The sequence below is a fragment of the Dromaius novaehollandiae genome, chromosome 1 (genome assembly GCF_036370855.1).
Source record: "Dromaius novaehollandiae isolate bDroNov1 chromosome 1, bDroNov1.hap1, whole genome shotgun sequence".
Classification (NCBI taxonomy): Eukaryota; Metazoa; Chordata; class Aves; order Casuariiformes; family Dromaiidae; genus Dromaius; species Dromaius novaehollandiae.
In genome coordinates this window covers 60,412,268-60,435,591 of record NC_088098.1, presented here as the reverse complement: position 1 = coordinate 60,435,591, position 23,324 = coordinate 60,412,268, and the positions used below count along the sequence as shown (strand labels likewise).

Here is a 23,324-nt window from a genome sequence, read left to right as displayed (position 1 = left end):
TCTCTTGAACATTTCAGAAACAGAGTTACAAAAACATAGTTGCTTGTCCCAGTCTTTGCGGGACAAACAGAGGCTACCAGGGCCTGCCTGTGGTGATTTTTTCAGAACCCGCAGTTTTCTTCTGGGGGAAAATAAGGTTGTGTTTGCATCTCCTCTTTGTTTCCTGATTGCCAGATCTGTGTTCATATTTGCATATCTGATTCTGAATGCCTTCACTGTACACCTCAGCTCTTCAGGGATGAGCCCATGGCTACAAATGTCTAGGGTTTTATTTTCTAGTGTACCTACACTTCTGTGTATGTGTTTGAGCACTTACATTTATGTCAAGTGCTGTGAAGGTAAAGTTATGAGTACGTATTTACTGGGCAGCGCCTCTGAGCAGTCCTGCAGAACATGCTCAGAAGTGAGATTTACTGGGGGCAGTGACAAGACCAACATGAGAACTGAGCTGAACTGGCAAATAGAGGCCATACTTCCACACCAGAGCATCCTGCCACTTCAGAGTTTGTATTCAGATTCCCCCAACCAAGTGCCTCCTGAGTTAGTAGGCACCTCTTTAACGCTGCCTGTCTTACGTTGGTCTCTCTGCATGTGTGCATACAAGCACAGGGTGTCCCAACCTTCTGGAATAAATCTGTATGCAGTGGCCTTGTCCTGCTGCTCCTGCCTGGGACCCTGACAAGGAGGCAGCTCTGCTTGAGGGGGCCCAAGGATGCCTGGCATGCTCTTTCTGCAACTCTTCTCCCCTTTGAGGAGGGTTAGGGAGCCAGGAGGCACTGAATGAGCTACTGAGCCCAGCTATGCCCAACAATGAAATGTCCTTTCACTTGGTCAGCTGGAAAGTGTTAAAGGATTTGCAAAAGCAGATCACTAACATAAGGTAGTTCAGCTCCTTTGGCCTCCACCCATCTCAATTCCTTTAGCATTCCCTGTGTGATACATTTCCCCCATGCTTGATATCTGTTATGAAGTAATCCGTGATGCTGTAGTGCTGCTAGAGCAAAAGGGCTGTCGTTAGTTTGGAAACGTTTTTGACATCTCTGGAATTTGGCTCTTTGGGACACATGGGGTGCCTTTTCCCACGTTTCTGGGGCCTGGTTGATGCCATGGCACAGAGTTGACCAGCCTTGAATGCCCTGTGTGCTAGCAGAGCAGTCCTGAGATCCCAGCATAACTGCCTCAGTACTGGGGGCTCTGTGTCCTCATCCCTTGGATCATGAGATCATAGGATCACAGGATAACTCAGGTGGGAAGAGACCTGAGGAGGTTTCTAGTCCAATCTCCTGCTCAAGGCAGGGTCAGCTCTGAGCTCAGACCAGGTTGCTCAGGGCTTTACCCAGCTGGGGCTTGAAAACCTCCAAGGATGGAGATGGCACAACCTCTGTAGGCAACTGGTGCCACTGCCTGATTGTCCTTACGGTCAAACAGTTTGTCCTTAAATCCAGCCTGAACCTCTGTTGTTATGAATTGTGCCCATTGTCTCTCGTCCTCCCACCGCGCACCGCTGTGCGGGGCCAGCTGCATCCTCGCAGTAATCCCTCATAGGCGCTAGGGCTGCTTTAGGTGCCCCCACAGCCACCTCTTCTCCCCGCTGAGGAAGCCCTGTTCCCGTGGCCTCCCCTTGCTGCGGAGGGAGCTGCTCCAGCCCTCCGTCATATCCATTCCCACCACTGCGTTTGCTCCAGTTTGTCCAAGTCTTTCCTGTACTGTGGTGGGGGCAAAACTAGAGCCCTGATTACTCTGAATTTAAACAAAAACAACAACAACAAAAGCCTATGCCAAGCCATTTTTGGGGAACCCTTAAGTTGCGTGGTAACCACTGTTTCCTCCTCCTAGTGGACAGTGCATAACATGCCAAAAGCAGTTTTCCCCTGAGTAACTGTGGATGGGATTAACCTAGACATATCTCAGTCTCCTAGAGACGTGTCTCCAGCACATTCTGCAGTAGATTTTAAAGACATAAAGCTATTAAAATTTGCAGCCATCCTCAGAGTTTGCTGCTCTCAAACCTGCAGATTTGAGAACAGGTGGGTTCTCAAGGAACCCTCTGGTGCTCCGTGGAGCAGGGCACGGAGAGGCCCAGGTGGGTGCCAGCAAGCTCCTGCAGCCACACGGACCATGCTGGGCTGGAAATGTGAAAGCATCTTAGATCCTGGCCTTTCACCAGCTTCTTACCTTGGGCTTCTGCTGCACCAGCATGCTGCTATACCAGAGTGAGTGTGGTTATTGGCAGCATAGGTGTAGGTTGCTGTGCAGGTTAGATGCTGGTAGTTGCCAACTCTGGGCCATCATGTGAAGTGTTTCTATAGGGTCAAGATTGGGTAATGGAACAGTTTCAATAAAATTATAACTTTCCTCTTTGTCTGGGGAAGAAACTAACCTTTTTTCGTTTGTTTGTGTGTTTGCTGAGCAGCTTGTGTTGAAAATCAATGCTATTTATGAGGCACGGAGGGGAAAGAAACGTGTCAAGAGACTATCGCAGTCTACAGAGAGCAATTCAGGGAAAGGTAAAGGAACTTTGAATCATCATACATCTAAGACTTTTTGAGGACTTGTCTTGGAGTTTAGGCTGACTTGGTGGTTTATGTGATGTTTTCTATCACTTCCTCCAGTCCAGAGTGAGACTGAATTGGGGCTTCCACCCCTTCCTTTGGGAAGCCAAAGACTGTTCCACTGCCTGAGCGCCTTTCCTGAAAGGGCAATTTTTTGTTTTTCTTGATTCATTTTCATTCCACTGTTCTCCATGATAACCTTATAGGTCACACCAAAAATGTCTCTTCTTTTTGATGTTTATTTCTGGAACTGGCTGAAAGCTTTGCAGAGTAATGTTCTGTCCAAAGAGGCTGATCTATTGAGATCAAAATATTTTGCAAGGATGTGTCGCTTTACTGAACTGTCCAATGGAAGATAATAGATTCTGAAACAGGCCTGGTTTCTTCAGCATCCCAGTAAACAAACAGCATCATTTGGGAATCAGGGTTTCTAGGCTCTTGACTGTAGGACCGCCTCCACCATCTCAAGAGTGAGACTTTCAGCCTTCCATTGTCAATTGAGAAGTCTTAGAGCTCAGGGGCATGCTGGCTCCTAGTTCACCAGAACCATTCAGATACTTCGGAGCAATTATTTTTAAATGTCTCTTCTCTTTAAAATTTAAAGTTATTTCTTTCCAACACAATGTTTTTTTCCAAAACATCATAATTTCCAGTGCAAGGTGACTGCCAGCTCTGTTTGTTTCTACAATTATTTGTTAGTATTTATCCTATTTTATATATAAACTTTGTGTGTGTGTGCGTGTGTGTGTGTTTTATATATAAGGATATGGATGAACATTCGGGGGATGGGGCAGCATCCCAGACTGGTTTCTACAATATTTTTGACCCATCTTTGCAGCATTGGAGGCTGCTGGTCCCTGTCAAAAACAATCTGTTAGACCGTAGAGACCTTGAGTCTGATTCACTCTGGCAGTTGGCTTTTTTTCTTTTGTCCTGCTAGCTATTTATTGTGTATTCAAGCTAAACACATTAATCAGTATGTTGTGTTCATACAGACATGGGTAAAATGCTGCTCTTGCATTTTGTTCTTAATGGAACTCTCTTGCTGTGTAAAATTATTTTGTTGCATTTTTCTGATCCCCTGAATGAATGGGAAGATACTAAGGTTGGTGAGTGAAGTGTTTGGGGGCATGTGCATCCTTGAAAAGGAGGAGATCCTCAGTGTCTATACTATTTGTCTTCCTAAAGCTGTTAGGCCTGGCTTTATCTTGCCAGTGGTTAGAAATGCACTATTGTGCTTCATCTTCCCCTTTCTTTTTTCCTAGTTACAGATGAAAACAGTGAATCAGACAGTGATACTGAAGAGAAGCTTAAAGGTAAGGAAAATACGTGAAGAGAACAAATGGCTCCTGATAAACTCTCCTCTGAGTTCCTGGGGTGCTCAAGATCTCTCCTCTTTGCTCTGGCTTTGGAGAAAGAGCTTGTTTCCACATGGAATGCAGAGATGAAACAGATCGCAAAACTGCAGGAGGAAATTCATAGGCAGAGGACAATAGGAGTCTAAAACTAGTGTATATGCCAACTCCCATCAAAGCTTTTTACATTGACTTTCATTTTCATTTCATTTTACATTGACCATGAAAGTGCAGGGAGACTTTTCCAAGTACAAGGTCACAAATGTGTGAACAGGTTACCAGAGGCAGCATCACAACAGGACAGGATATCTAAAGCTCCACTGCATATTTGCTAAGGGAGAAAACTCACAAGCCAGACTGACTAGCTAGAAAACTGGCATTGCACTATGTAATTTATTGCTAACTAAATTCTTTTGCATTTGCTGAATTGTGATGAAGCGCTGCCCTGCTTGCTTCACTTCAGTAGAGCTGTGTAGTATATTGGTCTCCAGCAAATTCTTCTCAAGCCTTCTTTAACTGGTAATCAGCCTTGTGACGTGCTGGTGGCACTAGTCTTGTAGGGATTTATACAGAAACTTAAAAATCCCAACAGAGTTGGAATGTAAAATTGAAACTCCTTCAAATTCCAAAGTTTCCTAATTCTGATCCAAATGCATACCTGATATGGGTAGCTGATCCATTCCCAAGCTGAAAAGGCAGGGACAAGCAGCAGTTCCCACTCTGTGCCAACCTCAGTGGGTTGTGCTTAGGAGTGCTCATCCTTACCTACCCTCTTTTATGTTTTTAGAACAGAAACCACAATCTGAGTTCCCTCATGTGTTTGTGAGCACCACTTTCCATGCAAGAACTCCTGTATGCCTGCTTTTGCTTTTGTCATCACTGGGAAACTTGGTATCTGTACAAACCAAAACCTTCTGCCACTGCCTACCTTTTGACAGGCACTCAGGCTAGCCTGGATATAGGGGGGAAAGGGTTTGAGCCCAGATCCTTCAGGGACTGCATTCACAATCAGCTTGAAACGTGATGTTACGAACTACAGTCCATGTTCGGATGTAGCTGAGAAAGATAGTGTAGATATGGCCAGGAAGACTCAAACTCTTGTTCCTGATGGCCAAGGTGAATCATGTACTTCACCCTCTGTTTCTATGTAACATCCTAGTACTTCACAGCCTGACAGCTTTGCATAAGTCTATTTTTTAGTCTGTTGGCCAGAATGTAGAGAGAAGAGTTCAGGAGATCTTGGAGCCATCAGTTCTGATCCTGAATGAATCCTTACCTGATCTCTCTGAGACTGGATCTGGACAGCACATTTTTGGCCTGTGTCTACCAAGAGCATGGGGAAGGCAATACCGTGATAGTGTACAGCCCTACCACTCCACTAAAATCTTCTAGAAGAAAAATGGTCTGGCTGGGTAGCATGCCTCCCTCAGTGCCATGGTACAGACTTCACTGTTGCAGTGTTACCACATCTCCATCTTCATAGTCAGACTTAAGTGCTACCAGAGCAAGTATAAGCTCAGTGGGTTTGAGAAGAGGAACCTGCTTTCCCTTGTCTCTTCCTTTGCTGTTCTGCTCTCGCCTCATAAAAAGCTTTCGTTGTTGGAGATGAAACATGAATGTACGTAAATCCAGAGAGAGGACTGTTTCCTCTTGCAGCTAGGAACTGCTTGTGGAGGGGATAATGGAGATGGAGCAAAGTCATGCCAAGTCTGACAGCACTGGGCTCTGAGCAATATCCACATCCATAGCTGGATCTGAGTGACTGTGATAAAAGCTTCCATGTCTAGAAAAGTGTTACTAGAAGCTTTGGTACTCAGTAAGCATTTGCTCTAGCTGCATCTGTGTTTTGTTCTTTGCCTTATCACATTGTGGGCTTTCATATTTTTAAACAATAGGGAAGTGAGATGATTTAGCGAGTGTTTGCAGGAGGGACTTTCCATTTTATATGTTTCACTTAGCAGACTAAACTTACCAGCCAGTTCCCGCTGCTTTGCAAGTCGCTGTGCATCAGTTGAGACACAGTAAATCATCAGACTGCAATCATCAGGCTGCGTGTCAGAGCCGTATGTACTGACCCTTGGGAAGGGAAAATGTTCAAAGACAAACTCTGCCATGATGACAGCAGTACATTCCTGGTATCTTTAGCAGGTTGCACAGAATATAAACATGCAAAGCTTGAGTGGGCTTTTCAGAAGCACTCAGCATTGCTCTGACACCACTTCTTTTGAAGTCCCTGGTAAAACAGAGATCACTTCTGAAAGCTTCTTAAGAATTACAGCCTTGAAGCAAATAGTATAATAGCTGATGAAAGAAAGGCGTAGAAGCCATCTTTCCAGGGCTTTTACTGTCCAGGGACTGTTTAACTCTTTGTTCTAATTTAAAAGGCACCTTGAGAGTGCTCTAAGTTATGTTGTCTGAAATAGTCCACGAGTGGCACAACTTAACCAGACAAAGAGTCAGGAGTCTGTCCTAAAGTATATACCATTTCCCAGGAAGCCCCATCTTCCAAGCAGACCACTTTTGTTTATTTGTTTTTTCTGCGAATGGTTGTTGTTTCTGTCAAAAACATCACATTGCCACCCACTTTAGCAAAATGCACATTTGTGGAGAGTGCACTGTAGTCTCTGCTTGTAGTTAGTTCTTTTTTTTTTTCTTTTGCAGTAGGATAGGAGAGACTCGTGGAGATTGAATTTGGGATGCAACTGTAAAACAAAGCGGGGGGATGGTTGTAGAGAATCTCATCTGGTCCCTTCCCAGCAGGCAGCTTTTCATTACTTTCCATGCTGGAATGTTTATTGTCCCACAGCTCATATGTGTTGCAGTTAGAGCTTGCTTGGCAGATTTTCTCATTTTCCCATTGTCTTGGGTGAACTTGTAGAAACACGGTCCTGAGAGGTTAGCTTTAGGCACAGGAACAACTGGCATGAGCCAGCCTTTTTCATTTGCACCTCTTCTCATATTTTCTGTCGTTGGCCTGCAGCCCAGTCCATGTTATTACAACTTGGGAGTCCCCAGCACTACTCAGCCAATGGAGCCCTAGCCTCACCTAATATTTAAGTGCTGGGCTTGTAAAAATGGGGATCACTAACGACAGTCTGCTCTGAAAAAAGGTGATCAATCACATAACTGTGCTTGCTGTGCCTGATGCATAAATGAGGGCTAATATGAATGTCCAGACATCGTGTGTTACTCTGTGTCACATCTGGATCTCACTTTTGGCTTGTCTTCACCTGTAAAAGCCATCCATTAAGTCCTGCTGCTGCCAAAGTTCTTCAGGCTACTCCTGATGTGTGCACATCCTCGTGATCTCCCTCTGTGTGCTTTTGGACAAGCCTGTATCCACAGGGGTGATGGTACTCACAAGAATACGTCCCATCTCTGTCACTGTGATGCTTTGTCAGTCTTTGTAGTACAGATTCCAGATGGCTCCCGCTTCTTGCTGAGCCACTGACAAAGTAAATGCAGTGAGATGGTGTGAGTTTCTCTGTAAATCTCTGCAAAGCACTGTGGGTGCTCTCTGCGAAGGACTAGACAAAGTGACAATCTCTTATCTTTTTCTTTGCAGCTCACAGCCAGCGCCTGGTCCATGTGAAATCTCTCCTGAAGCAAACCCCACGGTACCAAACCCTGGAACGGGACTTGATAGAGTATCAAGAGAGGCAGCTGTTTGAATACTTTGTCGTGGTGTCACTGCACAAGAAGCAGGCCGGGGCTGCCTATGTCCCTGAAGTTACCCAGCAGTTCCCATTAAAGGTGTGGTTCCTATCAGGAATGTCCTGGCTGGCGCCAGAATGCATCGTGCACTACAGAGCTTGAGGAGCCACAGCTTCTCTGTTGATCACATATTATACTAGTAATCCCTCTGCCATGGCGTTGTTCAATAGGACTGAAGATATAGGGGCTGCCATAACCCCTTGAGAATTGTCATGATAGTCCTCATCGCTGGAAGTGCAGCTTTAGATCTTTTGTTGCCCTTGGCTATGATTTTTATGCAATTATTCCCTTTCTCCCCCTTTTCTCTTTAAAAATAACCAACACTGTATAGCAATGAGTGCCATTCTTAAGGAAGACATGCTTTTAAAGGGAGGGCACTGCTTTCACCGATAGTCTAGCTAAGAACAGGGAATGACAAATGGGACAAATGCAGAGCGAATGTGACAGCATACATCTAAATGTGATGTAACAGGAGTTGCCCTCAGACTTCAATTCTCTTTCCCTTTTCTGGAATGCATGTCCCAGAGTGGAGGCAGAATATTTCAGGGCCAGATGTTGCAGAAGTAGGGTTTGGTGGAACGGGGAGCAGAAGGTTACTTTAAGATACCTGAAGATTAGGTGAGTCAGAATCACAGAAATTTTAATATCTTCCAGGCAGAAGCTTAGCCTCTGTTGTCACCTCTTCATTTGTTACAGGAAAAATATTTGAAGTCATTCCATCCCCACATGACTAATTGGAAACATTCCTTCTCTCTGTTCTCTGCTAGCTTGAACGCTCATTCAAATTCATGCGTGAGGCAGAAGACCAATTGAAAGCTATTCCCCAGTTTTGCTTCCCTGATGCTAAGGACTGGGCCCCCATCCAGCAGTTTACCAGGTGAATACAGTACTTCCTATCCAGATCTATGAAAAATGTATTTATATATCCAGCTAATAAAATATCAGCTCTGTTATGGTAGAAATCAGATAGTGCCCTGAGAAGGACGTATTGGAAATGTGAAAGATTAAGGGCTTATCTTTAAATCGGAGATTTTGTATGTGAGCAATGGGTATCTTTTCATTCTAGTTTCTCTTTCTGCAGTGAGACATTCTCATTTGTCCTGACTGGGGAAGATGGAAGCAGGCGGTTTGGATACTGTAGAAGGCTGCTGGTAATTATCCATGGTTCTGTTCATTAGCAGAAGGGAGACCACCCCTCTGTGGGGCTGGTGTTACTGGTGCTACTACACCCCTTATGGGGAGTGGAAAGCTGCTGCTCTTCTCTTTCAGTGTGGAAGAAAAGGGTGGAAGCAGACCAGCTTTATTCTTTTCTGCTCAGTGCCAAGGTTGCTCTCTGAGTACCACCCTCTACTCCCGACACAGCTCTTTTGCCTTTTCCTTATGCTAGTGCTTAATGTTATGAACACAGACTGTTGTTTCACTACTAAGCTGACGCTAGATTTATCTCACTTAGATTTAGATAGCTAGTGAATAGTTGTCTAAACCTGTGCTGGTCCTGTAGGCTCAGAGTTGTCTCTGTAGAGCAGTCTGCCCTGCCTAACTTAGGAAGGTTGGAATCATACTGTTTATGGGCCCATTTTTCCCCACTGTTTCTAAGATGTCAATGTTTTGAGCCAGACTTGAAGTGTTATCTTCCGCAGCATGCTGTGAAATGCATGCGAGTTTCTGAGCCAGCCAGCGAGTTGAAGGTGCTAAGACAGCAGTCATTCAGTCTCTGCAGTAGTTTTAACTGACTTTTTTGGTGTTTTTTTGTGTCTCTGTGTGTGTGTATTTGCATTTCTCTTGAAAGCCCACTGGGAAAGGGAAGCGTCTCCCAGAAGTTTACTGTATTGTGAGTCGTCTTGGATGCTTCAACCTGTTCTCTAAGGTGAGAGGGAGAGAGGAAGGGAATTTGTGCGGCAGACAAAAGGGACCTGAAAGTGGAGCCAACACCAGAAGATGATCAGGGAAGCTAACGGCTTGAGAGTGGGGTTGAAATGGTGTTGGCAAGGCAACCACATGCTAATTCCAGAACCTGGAAGAAATACGTCTGAAAAGAGAAATATATTGTCAGCTGTTGGCTTGTTCCTTCAGCAGAACTACCAGTTCACAAGCACTGAGAGATTAAAAGGTGGGGTCCTGGCTCCAAAGGTCAAGGGAATTTTGCAGTGGTAAGCCTCCCTTTGACCTCACTGGTGCTGGGTTTCTCTTGTTGAGGAAAATGAAGGGTTTATAGCTGCCTCTCTTACCTTCTCCCTTTTGATTCAAATCTCCATGTCATTGCTGGGTTAAGGAGAGAATTTAGATGATGGTTAACTTTACTCCTGGTGTTGCCTCCCTCCTCCTCTTTTACCCATTTTTGTGGCTTCATGTTTTTGTTTCAGATCTTGGATGAGGTTGAGAAGAGACGGGGCATTTCTCCAGCCTTGGTGCAGCCCCTCATGAGGAGTGTCATGGAGGCACCTTTCCCAGCTTTGGGCCGGACGATCACAGTTAAGAACTTCTTGCCAGGCTCAGGGACAGAGGTAAAAAGACCATTCTGGAGGGAGAGAGATGTAGGCCAGCAAATGCCACTAGAAGTACATGGCTGGCAACTAGAAGTTGGGACTGTGATGGGATGCTTTGGGGATGTTCAGGATGGACAGGTTGTCTGGCAGCTGTGTGGAGGGAAGCGAAGGAGTAAAATAGGGGACCTGAGAGGATGGCACAAAGACTTTTCCAGTGACCTCAGAATCAAAAAGTAAATCATACTGTGAAAATGGAAATGGGGCATTAAACTGAACTGTACAGTCTGGCAGAGCCCTCACTGTGCCACACAGAGCTACACGTGGCCTTAGGTCTGCTTTAGGTTCCCCACACTTAATCTCCTGAAGGCAGGATTAATATCACATACTCCAGCATAGCTAATGCCTGGTCACTGTTTGTGTGGGACAGGGCAGGGTGTTCCAGTTAAAAATACCCAAAATTATCCAAGGCAGTGGTGCAGCCCTTAAGAATGATGTTTTCATAGGGTGGAGCTGAGGGTTTATGTTGCATCTCCCACAGTGTGTTGTGAGGACAGTGGAAGGGTTTTAAGAGTGCAGAGCTTTTGGGGATAGCATTGGAGGACTGTGAGAGGTTGGAGGGAGCCAAAGTGGATGTGGTCTTGGCATGCTTCCTATTAGGCATGGTCCTTGGTGAGTGATATCCCCAAATGTGAGAGAGGAAAGAGTGTGAGATGATGTAGGTTGTGCCTGCTGGAGAGCATGCCAAGTTAAGCAGCATAAACAGTCAACAGTCTGTGCTTGAGCTCCCTGCCTGGCCCTGTTTTATCTAGCAGTGTAGATGTACCTGTTGCTGAAGGCAAATGTAAAGAACAAAAAAGCATGCAAGGACCAAACCAGAAAAATGAGTTATAGCCAGAAGAGGACGTAGAAGAAAATACTTTTTTCTGTCAACACTGGAATTAGTGAAACCTCTTTCCTCATACTCCTTCTCTGAGCATGAGGCAGTTGCTGTGCTGTGGCCAGGCAGAAGCTGTGTGTGTGCCGACCGTCCAGCCAGTGCGTACGTGCTACTGGACCAGGGGAGCTGCTGCCAAGCAGAGTGCGTAACGGCTGCGTGCTGCCTGCCTTTCTCAGCAGGGACACTGTGCTGAGGCATGAGCGCCTCTCTCCTCCATGGGCAGCTGATTTCCACAAACTTAAAGAACTTAATTGTCCTTGGGACCCTGTCCATTAAAATTGGAAATTGAAATTGGCCAGTTGTGGATTCAAAAGTTAACACAAGAGGAGACAACCAAGTGGGATCATGAATCTCATTTCCTCTGGGAAAAGCAGGCTATTAAGAGAGGTTCTGTGAATACATTAGAAGGATGAGAGAGATGTAAGAAAATACTGAATGGCAACCCTGGATTGATTTTTTTTTTCTTTTTTTTTTTTTTTTAACCTTTCTTAGTGTTAGCAGGCCTATGATGTATGATAAGTGAATACATTGAAGACATTCAGTGTGGGTTTTTTTTACACCCCAGTCTTCAGAAGGAAGATGATTTATGGTCAGATATTTAATGTGAGAGTGCAGAACAGAACAGGAAAAGAATTGGTTCAAGATGCCTTAATTGTATTTAGGTAAATAGGACCTGAGGAGATTCACAATACCGTTGTGCAGAAAACAACTGCAGTGATCTCTGAATATTTTGCAAGCAGCTCTGAGAATGGGAGGTCCCAGAGGAGTAGAAGAGGGTGGCCTAGTGTTGGCCTTCAGGCAGAGGGAAAGTGAGGATTCAAAGAAATGTAACTTGATTTGGCCTAAATTTGACTGCTGGAAATACATAGGAACAAAATATATGAGTTTGTATGAATCTAGACAATCATAAAGTAGTGAGAAATAGTCCTCCTGGATCTGTGAAGAATGAATCAGGTTAAACTAATCTGTTTTTCTTCTTTGAGGTACCTGGCCTAGTAGGGAGAAGAAAAAAGGGGAAGTTTTTTTAGGAGAATGTAGGAAGAATTTCAGCATAGCACTACATGATGACAAACTGAACAGTACAGACTAAATTAAATTACTGTAGACCACATGCATTAGTGGTTAAAAATCTGCACTCTAGGAGCAGGTTCCCAATGATTTGCTGTCAGGTTGTGAGAATGTTTCACCTTTTTGTTTCTAGGATCCTTAATGTTCATTAATTATCTGGTTGATGGCATAAACTCCACATTTACACAATAGGTGGATGTCAGCACAGAGATGGATTGCAGGCACTTTAGAAAGTAAGGGATTAAAATTCAAAATAGTCTTGATAAATGGAAGATTTGCACTGAAATTCAGTATGGACAAGAACAAAATGCTGGGAAGGAGAAATCAAATAGTCTAATGCAATGTGGAAATAACTGAGTGAGCAAAAGTACTTCAGAAAAGGATCTGGTGGTGTAGTAGACCATTGAATGAGCAAAAGTAACGCTATGATCTTATCAAAACAAGATCCTGCATTGTGAAAGAAAATAAAAGGATGGATTTGAATGATTTATTTGGAGTATCATTTTCAAAAAAAAAAAAAATGCAGACATTACAAAAGTCCCAGGGAAGTGCTGAAGTTTATTAAGTGGTTTAGAAAATACAGGCAAAGTTTGAGAGAATTGTTTGCTTAATATAGAAAATGAAGGACAAAGCAGGGCATGTGACAACAACCTTCCAATGTACAAGAAGTTTTGTACAGAGAGGAAGGTGACCAATTGTTCTGAGTGTGTACTGAGAGTAAGACAAGGCGTAGATGGAGTAACTTGCCATTGAGGTGGTGTAGTTATAGGTTTGGAGTTGGTAAGGGTAGTTCAGAACTGGAGTAGATTTTCTTCTGGGGTTTATAGAATGTCCATTGTTAGAGGTTTATTGGAACAAGTCAGATAATCATCTGCCTAAGGTAATGAGTGTGAATGCTAAGGTACTGTGACAGGGATTATTTAAACAGATATGAGCAAATGAAAATGTTCTGCTGCTATTCTTTTCCGCAATTGATATAAAAATTTATAGTTGGTCAGTTAGGCATCCAGATTCTTGCAGTAAAAAAAAAAAAATCCTAGCTGTGAAAATAAGAGTGAAAAATCAAAAAGCTCCGTGCCACTCTCCTTGCATGCCAGGGAGCCTGGAAACAGCTCCTAGCTGGAGACAAACTAATTTTCCTCCTCATAAAGAGCTCCCTGTCCTCAGTCCAGTGGGGGGAACTTGTGGTTGGTGTCGTTCTGTGCCCACTGGAGTGGACTGTGGATAGACTTCAGCTTTATCTGGAAGAAGGATTTGTGGGAGGTCTTTGGAAGGACTATGCTGGAAGGCTTAACGGTGTTTGCCAGTACAATCGATAATGCGTGTCAGCTCTGAGGATACCCAACGGGTGCTGGCTTGCCCCAGTATCAGTGAAGGGCCAGAGCTGACCTGGGGTCTTTTTTTCTCCAAAAGGTGATTGAGCTGCGGCGGCCTCTCGACTCCAGGCTTGAGCACGTTGATTTTGAGTCCCTGTTCACGTCCCTCAGTGTGCGGCACCTGAGCAGAGTCTTTGCTTCCCTGCTTCTGGAAAGGAGGGTGATCTTTATCGCAGACAAGCTCAGGTATGCTTTTGTGGTTCTTTAAGCAAAATGCTGATGAGGAGGGAGGCTGCAGTGGCTGGTTCCTCTGCCTTGTTCTTTGGTTCTTCTCAGCTCCTTTCCAACTTCTTATCTGATGTGAGTAGGGCTGTAATTTGCAGGAGTGGGGAACTCTATAAGCCACAGGCCATAGCTCCGCTTTGCAGCTTGCAAAATGTGAGCTTTTTCTTGCCCCCGAGGAGAAACATGTCCCCTTTCCTCCAAATCACTTTAGAGCAGAGCCCCTGTGCTAAAGAAGCAAAACCCTCCTCTTGCTCCATGGTAAGGCAGTGTTTCCCACTGAGCTGGGCTAAATTTTCAGGGAGCAGGCCTCAGGCAGAGGACGCTGCCCCTTCTGGGTTGTCCCCTGATGTCACAAGATTGGTTTCCCAGATTTTCTTGCTTGTATTTTAATATTAGTTCCTAAAGACTTTTTCCATGTGGCAGGGGTGAAGGGAAAGGGTGCTGTGAGGGGGAACGAGGCAGAGGACTTCCCTTTCTCTTTTTAAATTTGCTCTATTTTTTTCTCTCCTTTCTCTCTCTCCCCTAAGTTATGAAAATGGGCCCAGGTTTCTTTAAGATCTTGTGCAGCTGGTGGCTGGCAGCTCTGCAGCCCTTGAAGCACTCAAAGATTCAGGGAGGGAGAGTATGCCAAGCCTGGGGAATGAAAAACTGCTTGGATGAGTAATGACACTTAGGAGCTGCTCAGGTTTCAGGAGCATACAATGCCCCCAAGCTGTCTGTTTTCACAACTTCCAGCCAGCAGGCTGCATCTCTGGGGCTGGGGGCTGGGGCAAAAAATGGGGAGGCCCCTTCTACAACGGAGCTAAGGGGAAAAAAATCATCCTGCAGGGATCCAGTGCTCTTTGAGGGCAGAGCCCAGATGATTTCATCACAGGAGTAGGAAGGCTGGAGAGAGGGAAGCTATAGCATCCAGGCAGCACGGACTGCTTACAGTTCTTGGCAACTGCCTTGGGTAAGGGAGGGGAAGATTTGCTTCGCTACAATCACTGATACGTTATATGGGTTGGCATTTACTATTCTGAATACTTAAGCCACACATGAGATGCAGAGCATTCAGACCTGATTGAAACTGAGAGAAATCATCCAAATGCTGTATTTCTGCATAGCGCACATGATTTGTGTGATAATTTACGATAACAAGTTTTGTTTTGGGAGGGGTGGGGGTTCTTCTCCCCAGTAGGGTAGATTTAACCTCCTCCTAAACATCTGTTAAGGACGCAGACATCCTTATATTCTCGAAATGAGGCAAGGTGAGAAGAACAGACTGTAGGGTGCAGGGCTTGTTTTGTTTTGCTTTGCTTTTTTTAAGGCATCAGTTTGGAATGAACCTTTATTTGGCAGATCTTTCCTTGTCAAATCTTCTTTATGACAGCACAGCACCATGTTTTCTGAGCGTGCAATGTGTTAGAGAGTATCTCTAATTCAAAGCACGTCTGTGGGTTTGCCCCCTCCCCCCCCAACCCCATAACTCCTGTCAAAAAATCCAGGGACGTTAGGAATGAATCTGGCTGCCCAGGCCTGTAAAACAGAATTGGAGAGAGCTATAGAATCACAGTTTCTAGAAATCTCTAAATATAGCATAAACAGCTTTCTTCTGTGAAAAAAAAATTGTCTTGTTTTAAAGATCCATGATCTACTGGGCCACAGGGCTCAGAATCAAATATTTAGTATAGACTTGCCAGCTCTCTACAAGGCTTTTAATATTTGATGTTTTTGAGAAGACCTTGCTCCTAGCGTCAAGCAATTTCAGGAGAGTTTTAGTTTTTCTTTTCTTGTAATAAAAGATCAAGTTTCTCTGGCCCTCGTTGTTGTGGAGAAAAACTTGAAAGTGACCCCAAAGGACTTGGAAAACAGAAGATAAAGAAAATAACCCTCAAAATGAAATAAGTTGTTGTATTTTTAATCCAGTCCAATGATTGAATGCATTGGATTGGTGCACGTTTTGTAATTGAGAGGTCAAGAATCTCTGTCTTGTAGTGGAAATCACATGTTTTGAACACTGATGATGTTGTAGATATGAGACCTCGTGTCCAAATGCTTCTTCCTTTGGGACAGGAACACACTGAACTCAATGAATATTAAATAGTATTTACTTTAAGGGTAAAAACGCCAATTTCAGGGAAAAGAAGATAAATATTTTTTGCCAAATAGCTTAAGAGAGGGGGGGAAAAAAAAACAATAGAAGCAGCTGTTCAAAACTACTCAGAGGTTTGGAATGCTAGAAATAATCCAGCAGGGATGGATTAACAGGCAAAGTGCAGGTGACATGATGAAAGGTGCCTAGCAAGTTATATTTATCATGAATCTTTGCAGTTTTCTGTGTGGTTATTATCAATAGCTGCATCTGTACATGTGTGTAAAGGTGTGATGTGTGTCAGTGACAGAGAGAAAATGATGTATACATTTTATTTACGTCTTCTAATTGCTATAAAATCTGTCTCTGGGAAAGAAAGCTGAAACGTCTGTTGCCAAATACTGCGTGAACTGTGAAATGTTTTCAAGCTGAGCCAACAAATGCATCTAACAAGAGTACAGCAAATGAAATACTTTCTTTTCCATCTTTAGAATGGATATTGAGTGTCTTTTAAAGATCTGTCAATCCAAAGGTTGGCAGCGGAAAAGGAGAGAATTTGGTTTATTATTTTTTTTCTCTATTGCCATGGAAACAAGTATACATTCCCTTCCAGCCCAGGAAAATGACTTTGTTAAAAGTATGTTGATCTGTGTAGTCTATCCCCAGCTTTTACTCATTCCTGTACGGTAAACCTTTGACTCGCCTGAGGGAGATCTGTTAGATTCAGAGGGCTTTTTAAATCCAGAAAACTGACAAGGGCTTAAAACTAAGGCACTCATTTTTCTAGATCTCCTTGAAAGCCTGTTGTGGATCTGACCAGCTCAAGCAACTCCATCTGTCCCTGCCAGGAACCACAGCTGTGTCAACAACGCAAAGTGGTCATTGTTATCAAAGGCCGATCTAAAAGAATTAGAGTAGACACTTTAAATGTGGTCATCACCAGTAAAAGATAATTAATCAGCAGCCCTTTCTGTGTGCTATGAAAACAGTCTGACCTGGGCCTGTGTGTCCCAGCAATCCAGACTTCTCATTTTTGTGTTACGGTTAGGGAGAAGAAGAAACCGAAGGAAGAGGTTTGGACGTCAGATGATAGTATTGTTTTTTTCAGTGTGGTCATAACATATGCTTCTTCACATGAACTAACTTGCCGCTTCAGTGGCAGGCACTAGCACTCCTCAAAAGCAATGGCATTGTCCTGGCAGGATTTGTAGCAACACTTCACAAAGTCACAGTGCAAAGTTTGGAAGCTCCACCACCTATTAAACATTGTAAAACAATAGATCTGCAAACCAATGTTAGTAAATCCAAACGTGACGCAGTGTCATAAACCCAAAGATGTTTGTAAAAATGAATCCTGTTGAAGCAGAGTTTATATTAAAAATAATAATAATAATAAAGAATCATACCATGTTAAATTGCCAAATGCCAACATATTTTCAGCAGTCTGGTTAGTGCAAGGAACAGAGGGCTTACTGACATTAAACTCCAAAAGGCGTATTGATTCGGTGTTTTTTTGTTTTCTTGGTTTTTTTTTTGAAATCCTTAAGAATCCTAAACCCAAAGAAAGATTCTGCTTCATGGACTTTTTAATGAATACACCTGCCTTTGGAGCACAAAGCTGGAAAATCTATAGTCAGTTTGAGTTTGGGAAGAAAGTAACCAAACAGAGCAGCCAGTATCCTTCCTTAGAAATTGTTGCAAGTTGTTTAGAGTGTCTTCTTTAGTGCAAGTCAAGCTAGTCTTGGAGCAAATTTTCCCAGAGAGGAAGAAGATTTTCCATTTAGTTGCAGCTACTGTGTTCAGATTCTGTATTGACCACCTCTATACAAGGTAGCTGCCAAAAAGCAGCAGCTGTAGTTGTTGATCTGTTTTTGCATATGATACTGTGTGGTGGAAAGGCCTGTTGTTTAAGCAAATAAATGTCATAAATTGCTACAATGTCATTATTCTGATCAAGGAAGTGTTCAGCCAGAGATGTATATGTCAGTGTCCGAATCAGTCCTTCAGGGAGGGAGTCTGTCAAGGTTCTTCGTGTACATCGGTACCTTTTAGGCTCTACACTAGTGATAGCTCATCCATGGTCTCCTGCCAGCTCCTGTGTGCGTGACATCAGATGCGCAGCTCAGCCATTTTCCCTACAGGAGGCTGAATGAACCCAGGAAGATGTGTTCAGGATCTACTTGACTTTAAAGACTTGGAGTACTTTAAGGATTGGCTGTTGAAACCAAAAGCCTTAAAAAACAGTGTCTCCATTCCATTTGAACAACTCACAGTGAGCTTCTGCAGCCTGAGATTAGTGCATGACACTCCCCAAAGCACACTGCAGTCACGCAGGACAGATCTCTCAATTCCTGATGGCATTTGGAGCACACCATCAAAAGACAGCACCCTGGGCCAGTATGGTTCAAACAGCAGGAGTTGTTGTGATGGCTGTGGTGCCATCAGATGTCCGTGGCTGTGGTATGTTCTGCGATTTCAGCTGAGGGTCAGCTGTAGCTACACAAAGACATTGCTTGTCTGTTTGGTATAAGAGCCCTCATAACAGAAGGCTTGACAGACACTGAAATACATAGTGCTTTGGGAGTGCGTTAAATTATTGCAGTGCTGTGCACTGTTGAACTTTTCACCAGAAGATATTAAACATGAAGGAAAACTGTTGACTGTCAAGCTGCGCCACTTGATGATTCCATAAAAGATTCGCCCACTTAATTACTGATACTCTGGAACAGCTTTTCAGATGTGTCCCCGCTTGTCTTGGGACACACACACATCTCATAGAAATAGGCATCCAGCTTGAGCAGTGTGCAAAACTTCAGTGGTTGTGTTCACCTTGAGGAGATATCTTCTGCATAGATGGGTATATGCTGTATGTATTATGACTGCAGTGAAATTCAGACCATCTCCCCTATCGCTGATGGCTGAAGAGCACATGGTTATGCAGAAGGCATAAAAGGAATTTAGCACATCAGATTCTTCTGTAACCTGAGTGTAAATTAATGATTTGTCATTGCTTTTGAAAAGCCTTATGCAAGAGAAGGAGGAATATTAGATTAGATTAGATTAGATTAATTCCAAAAGACTGAGACTGCTGTGCTCTTGGAAAGCTGCAACTCCTTGAGACCCTCTGCAGAGCAATTCTGACTGAATCACATGCAGAAGAGCTGCTCCATTGGTACCTCCACTGTGTCCCTCTCTAAAGTGCTCTGCCTTCAAGGGATGCTCACAGACCTCAACCCAAACAGTCTTAGTTCCTGAAAATTACTTCCACGGTAAGTAATGTTTCTAAGCAGAGACAAGGTGGACTTATCTTGGAAGTGATTAGGACTTTGCAGATAGGAGGGTGGAAGGAGAAGGTTTTTTTTTTTTGCTTCCCATAACGTGGCGCATAAAATTTCAGACTCGCACAGCTCTGCATATAACTTCCACCAGCTGGACCTCAGCCATCTTTCCTCTCACTTAAGCTCTCACATACTGTCTGTACTCTATGGGAATCTGAAAGCAGGGCTGAGGGGAGAGCAAGCCCCAGTAAACACACTGGGAGACAGCATGCCACACTATCTCACCATGTCATAAATAGCCAGGTACTTCACCTGCCCACTGTTCTTCTATGGAGCCACATGGGATCAGAAAGGTCCTTTTCATTGGTTTTTAAGCATTGTCTATAAAATCAGTTGGGAGCTTTAGGCAGGAAAGGTGGATGTACCTTCAAGATCAAAGTTTTGCGACAAAGGTGAAATTTCCAACCCTTCCCTGTTCGACCTCTGCTCAGAGAAAAGGAATTCCAGTGGTGGTAGTCTGAGTAATGCTGGGATGCTGTGGACAAGCGATGAAAGGAGGAATTCTTTCTGCTTTCAGAGTAACACTGCTATTGTTATTGCTGTGGCTATTATGAGTCAGAAATTGAGAAGTGGAAAATACGGATGCACTAATGGAGGAGAAGAGAAGCCCCTGCTCTTCTATCTGCTAAAGGGGTTGAAATTTATGGGTATACAAGTAACATGTACAAGCAACACCACCTTGAAGGAGACAGTTTTTAAAGGATCTGATTAATTTGAAGCTCACTTCTAAAATTGCACACCTGTGTTGCAATTCCTTTCAAAATTAGTCTACATGAAAGATACAGGGCAAAAAAACATCTGCTCTGGTATTGTTCCCACTTTTTTGGGTAAATGTTCCCATTTCTTACTAGGTCTGTTTTTTTATCTCATTATTTTCATGTTGTTTCTCTCTTTATGTTGTTTCTCTTTGACTCATTATCCTCTTTGTGTGTGGGGGGGTGTATCACCTGCGCTGGTCTGCATTCAGTAAGTCTAGCAGACGTGGGCTTGCTGATGAGGACAGGGGCAGCTTGAAAGCAGAGATGGAGCGTCAGCCGGCAGGAATGAAGAGAGAAGGGAGAGAGGGATACTTAAGACCTTCCTAAACAAGGATGTGGAACTGTCTTTTCCCATTTAAAGGCTTAAGGATATTAGTGTGTGACGCAGTCTTTGAAGGGTCTGCCTCCTTTTTTTATACGGTATCTCCTTAAGAGAAGACAAGCTTCTGTAAGCAAAGAGAGAGAATACTGACCCTCTCTTGGGAAGAGACTCTACCTCCCAGGCGGTTGCTTCCAAGCGCCCATTCCATACCTGTTAGAGTCCTAGACAAAATTCTCATGTTAGGCAGATTCTAGTCTCTCCCTGGGCCCGGGGATTTACTTATCTCCAAAAAGCGTCATGTGTTTTTTGATGTTTACTGCCTGATTTCTTCATATGGTCACACTGACGTCCCAGCAACCATAATCATGTTCTGCTAAACTGAATTTATCTGATGAAAGCCAGCCAGCTGTAGCTGATACTTTGCTGAGCTTGTGTTAGCATTACAGTACAGGGACTCAAATTCGCCAGACTTAACTGGAGCAGGGGGAAGAGGGAAATCAGTCATTACTTTTCAGAGTGAGCTCAAGTCCGCACCCATCAAACCCCTTCCCTCTCATTTCAAGTCAGCAATAAACTGCCAGATCCGGGTTGCTCAGTGTAAATTCCCCTGCGGAGTTTAACACAAGCCAGCTGTGCATGCTTCCTCAGCCACATGATTCCTCCAGGCCACACTAGCCTCGCTCCCCTCCTCCAGTCTTTCAGGACCTGGATGCTAGTAAAACAAAATGACATTATATTCACAGTTTATTGTGGCGAGCCTCACTCCTCCCTTGACATGTACAAGTGCTTGCAGACCCAGAACAGATGAGTAACTGATGCCCTGCAGCGAGCTTTGCACATCTCCATGACTGACTGTGAGGCTGCCTAGCTCACTTCAGAGATCTGATGGGTTTTCTGGCCAGACCACTCTTGGAAGTTGTCAGTAAAGGGACTTACAGCAGAGCCGCTGGTAGCATTTGAACGGGGAAGACTGACTGCTCTAATCCTGTGAGTTGTGGGCAGTGTCGTGCAGAGGCTAGCAGTGTGCTTCCCTCCTCGGTTTTCACTTGTTTCCTGTGGCTCTGAGTAGCACTGAGTAGGCTTCACAGGTGGCAGAAGGCCCCACTAGCCTTGGGTCCAAGATTGCTGCCTTCATCCTTCCCTTTGTGCTCCAACCTGGCATCAGGAGCCATCAGGACCTGTAGAAAAGCATGCCATTTCTGTGTGATTCCTCAGCCTGCTAAAGGTGGCCCCAAGGCAAAGCATATGCAAATAGCATGCTGAGGGGCAGGGATGGCACAGCTGCAATGACCAGCCAGGGACACCTGGGGACATTGCATCTGGGGGTTAGCACAGGGCCAGGGAGGTCCAGGCAGGCCATCCAGCTGTGCTCACAAGGCCAGGAGTATAGCGAGCAGGCAAGTGGGCAGAGTATGGACTGACAGGCAGCTGTTCCTGGCTGCTGTAGTGGTGGAGCTATCTTGTCTTGTACCCCATGGCTATATGCTGTCTGTTCTGAACAGTATAGCTGCTGTGAATTCAAACCCTTGGCTTTCCCGTGGGAACAGCCACAGAGGCATGCCATGGGAGAATAAACTGTCTTTTCTCTAATGAGAGTCAGTTGCATGGAAGGCCACGGCTGTGTGGTATTCCCCATCGGGGCATTGCAAGATCAGACACTAGATTCAGTGAGATGTGTCCTTAGTCACGTATGCGTTGTGTGGGATCGTCTTCCCTAACCTGGGCTCCTGTTACAGGTCTTTCATCCTGGAGTTGGAGAATGGAGACAGAAATGTGGGAAAGGGCCAAGTAACTGCAGAGATCGTTCAGGGAACAATTGAAAGATCCCTGATTTCTAGTAAGTGCCACTGATCTCCTGACTGACCTGCTGTTGCACGTGCTTGTGTTTTATCTTCCAGCACTCTCTCGAAGTGTTGCCACGCCATGGTGGCCCTCCTGTACCCCTTCACTTGGCAGCACACCTACATCCCCGTGCTGCCGCCTTCCATGATCGATATTGTGTGCTCGCCCACCCCCTTCCTCATCGGCCTGCTCTCCAGCTCTCTGCCCCGCCTGAAGGAGCTCCCGGTAGAGGAGGTGAGCCACACACTCCGACAACTTTGCTCTTAAAAAAAAAATAATGCTCTTATGGGGCTGAGTTGTCTCCTGTCCTAGAAAGGCTGCTATTAAGAGCCGTGTTTGCCCCCATCATTTTAATGCAGGGTGGTGCTGTCACCACAGAAAACTGCAGGCTGCTTTTTGGCAGCTAACGATGTGCAAGGATCGAGCTCTCATCCTTTTGGCTGCTGTGAGCATGGGGCGAGGAAGGAGGCGAACATCCCCCGGGGCATGCTGCAAGGCAGAGGGCTGCGCTCTGCTTCATGCGGAGCTTGGGAATAGGGGAGGCTGGGGTCTCCCACAGTGGAGTTGTGCTGGTAGGGGATTATCTTTAAAAGTTTCTGGTGGTTTCTGAATAGCGTTGTCTAGGGGCTAAGGACAAAGTCTGCCAGGCGTGAATTGTACTTGCTAGAAATTGTCCAGGATAGCTGCCCTTCTGTCTAATTAACATAGATGCCTAATGAAATGCATAAATAATTAGGAACTAGACTGGTTCACAGTGCACAAGGGTGAACATAGCCAGACCTCGCCAATGAGCCAGAACATTTCCATCCCTGCCCACCCAGAGCAACGCAGGGCAGCGTGCAGGCAGGAAAGACGGGTACTCTGATCCAAGCGCGGCATGAGCAGCATTAGCACAGCACTGAGCCAGAGCAGTGAGGAGCAGTGGGCTGGACTTGGAGAACAGCCTCTTTTTGCCTAAGCTGTTCTGTGGTTTGTGGTGAAGTAGTTAGAAAGCCATAACAAGGGCCTAGCTCTTGGCTAGTGCTGGATGCCTCCTCCAGCTGCTCTGGTGGTTAAGAGGAGCAGGGGCAGGGCTGAAGTTTTTCCTCCAAAGCAGTTACAGATTAAGATAAACTCTAATGATGGAAATAATGATTTCCTACTTTTCTTCTCACTCTCCGTTAGGTCCTTGTGGTTGACCTTGTAAATAACCGGTTTCTGAGACAGGTGAGCAGAGCTATTTCATATCTTGTATCTTCTGTCACCTTCCTCCAACATGCCTTTCTTCAGTCCCTGTT

General features: G+C 44.7%; 1 protein-coding gene across 4 annotated transcripts in view; it reads left to right on the top strand.

Annotated features, from left to right (window-relative positions):
• The window catches only part of DENND2A (DENN domain containing 2A), a 69,222-nt gene that overhangs the window by 37,317 nt on the left and 8,581 nt on the right, over nt 1–23,324 (top strand). For all 4 annotated transcript variants that reach the window (XR_010389756.1, XR_010389758.1, XM_064514176.1 and 1 more), the window contains exons 7-16: nt 2,414–2,507; nt 3,818–3,868; nt 7,473–7,660; nt 8,389–8,498; nt 8,703–8,772; nt 9,411–9,488; nt 9,985–10,125; nt 13,526–13,674; nt 22,104–22,281; nt 23,212–23,253. Coding sequence is in view for 2 of the 4 variants with exons in the window: in XM_064514176.1 (XP_064370246.1) it covers nt 2,414–2,507; nt 3,818–3,868; nt 7,473–7,660; nt 8,389–8,498; nt 8,703–8,772; nt 9,411–9,488; nt 9,985–10,125; nt 13,526–13,674; nt 22,104–22,281; nt 23,212–23,253 (1,101 nt within the window). In the remaining 2 variants the exon portion in view is untranslated. The remainder of the gene's footprint in view (nt 1–2,413; nt 2,508–3,817; nt 3,869–7,472; nt 7,661–8,388; nt 8,499–8,702; nt 8,773–9,410; nt 9,489–9,984; nt 10,126–13,525; nt 13,675–22,103; nt 22,282–23,211; nt 23,254–23,324) is intronic.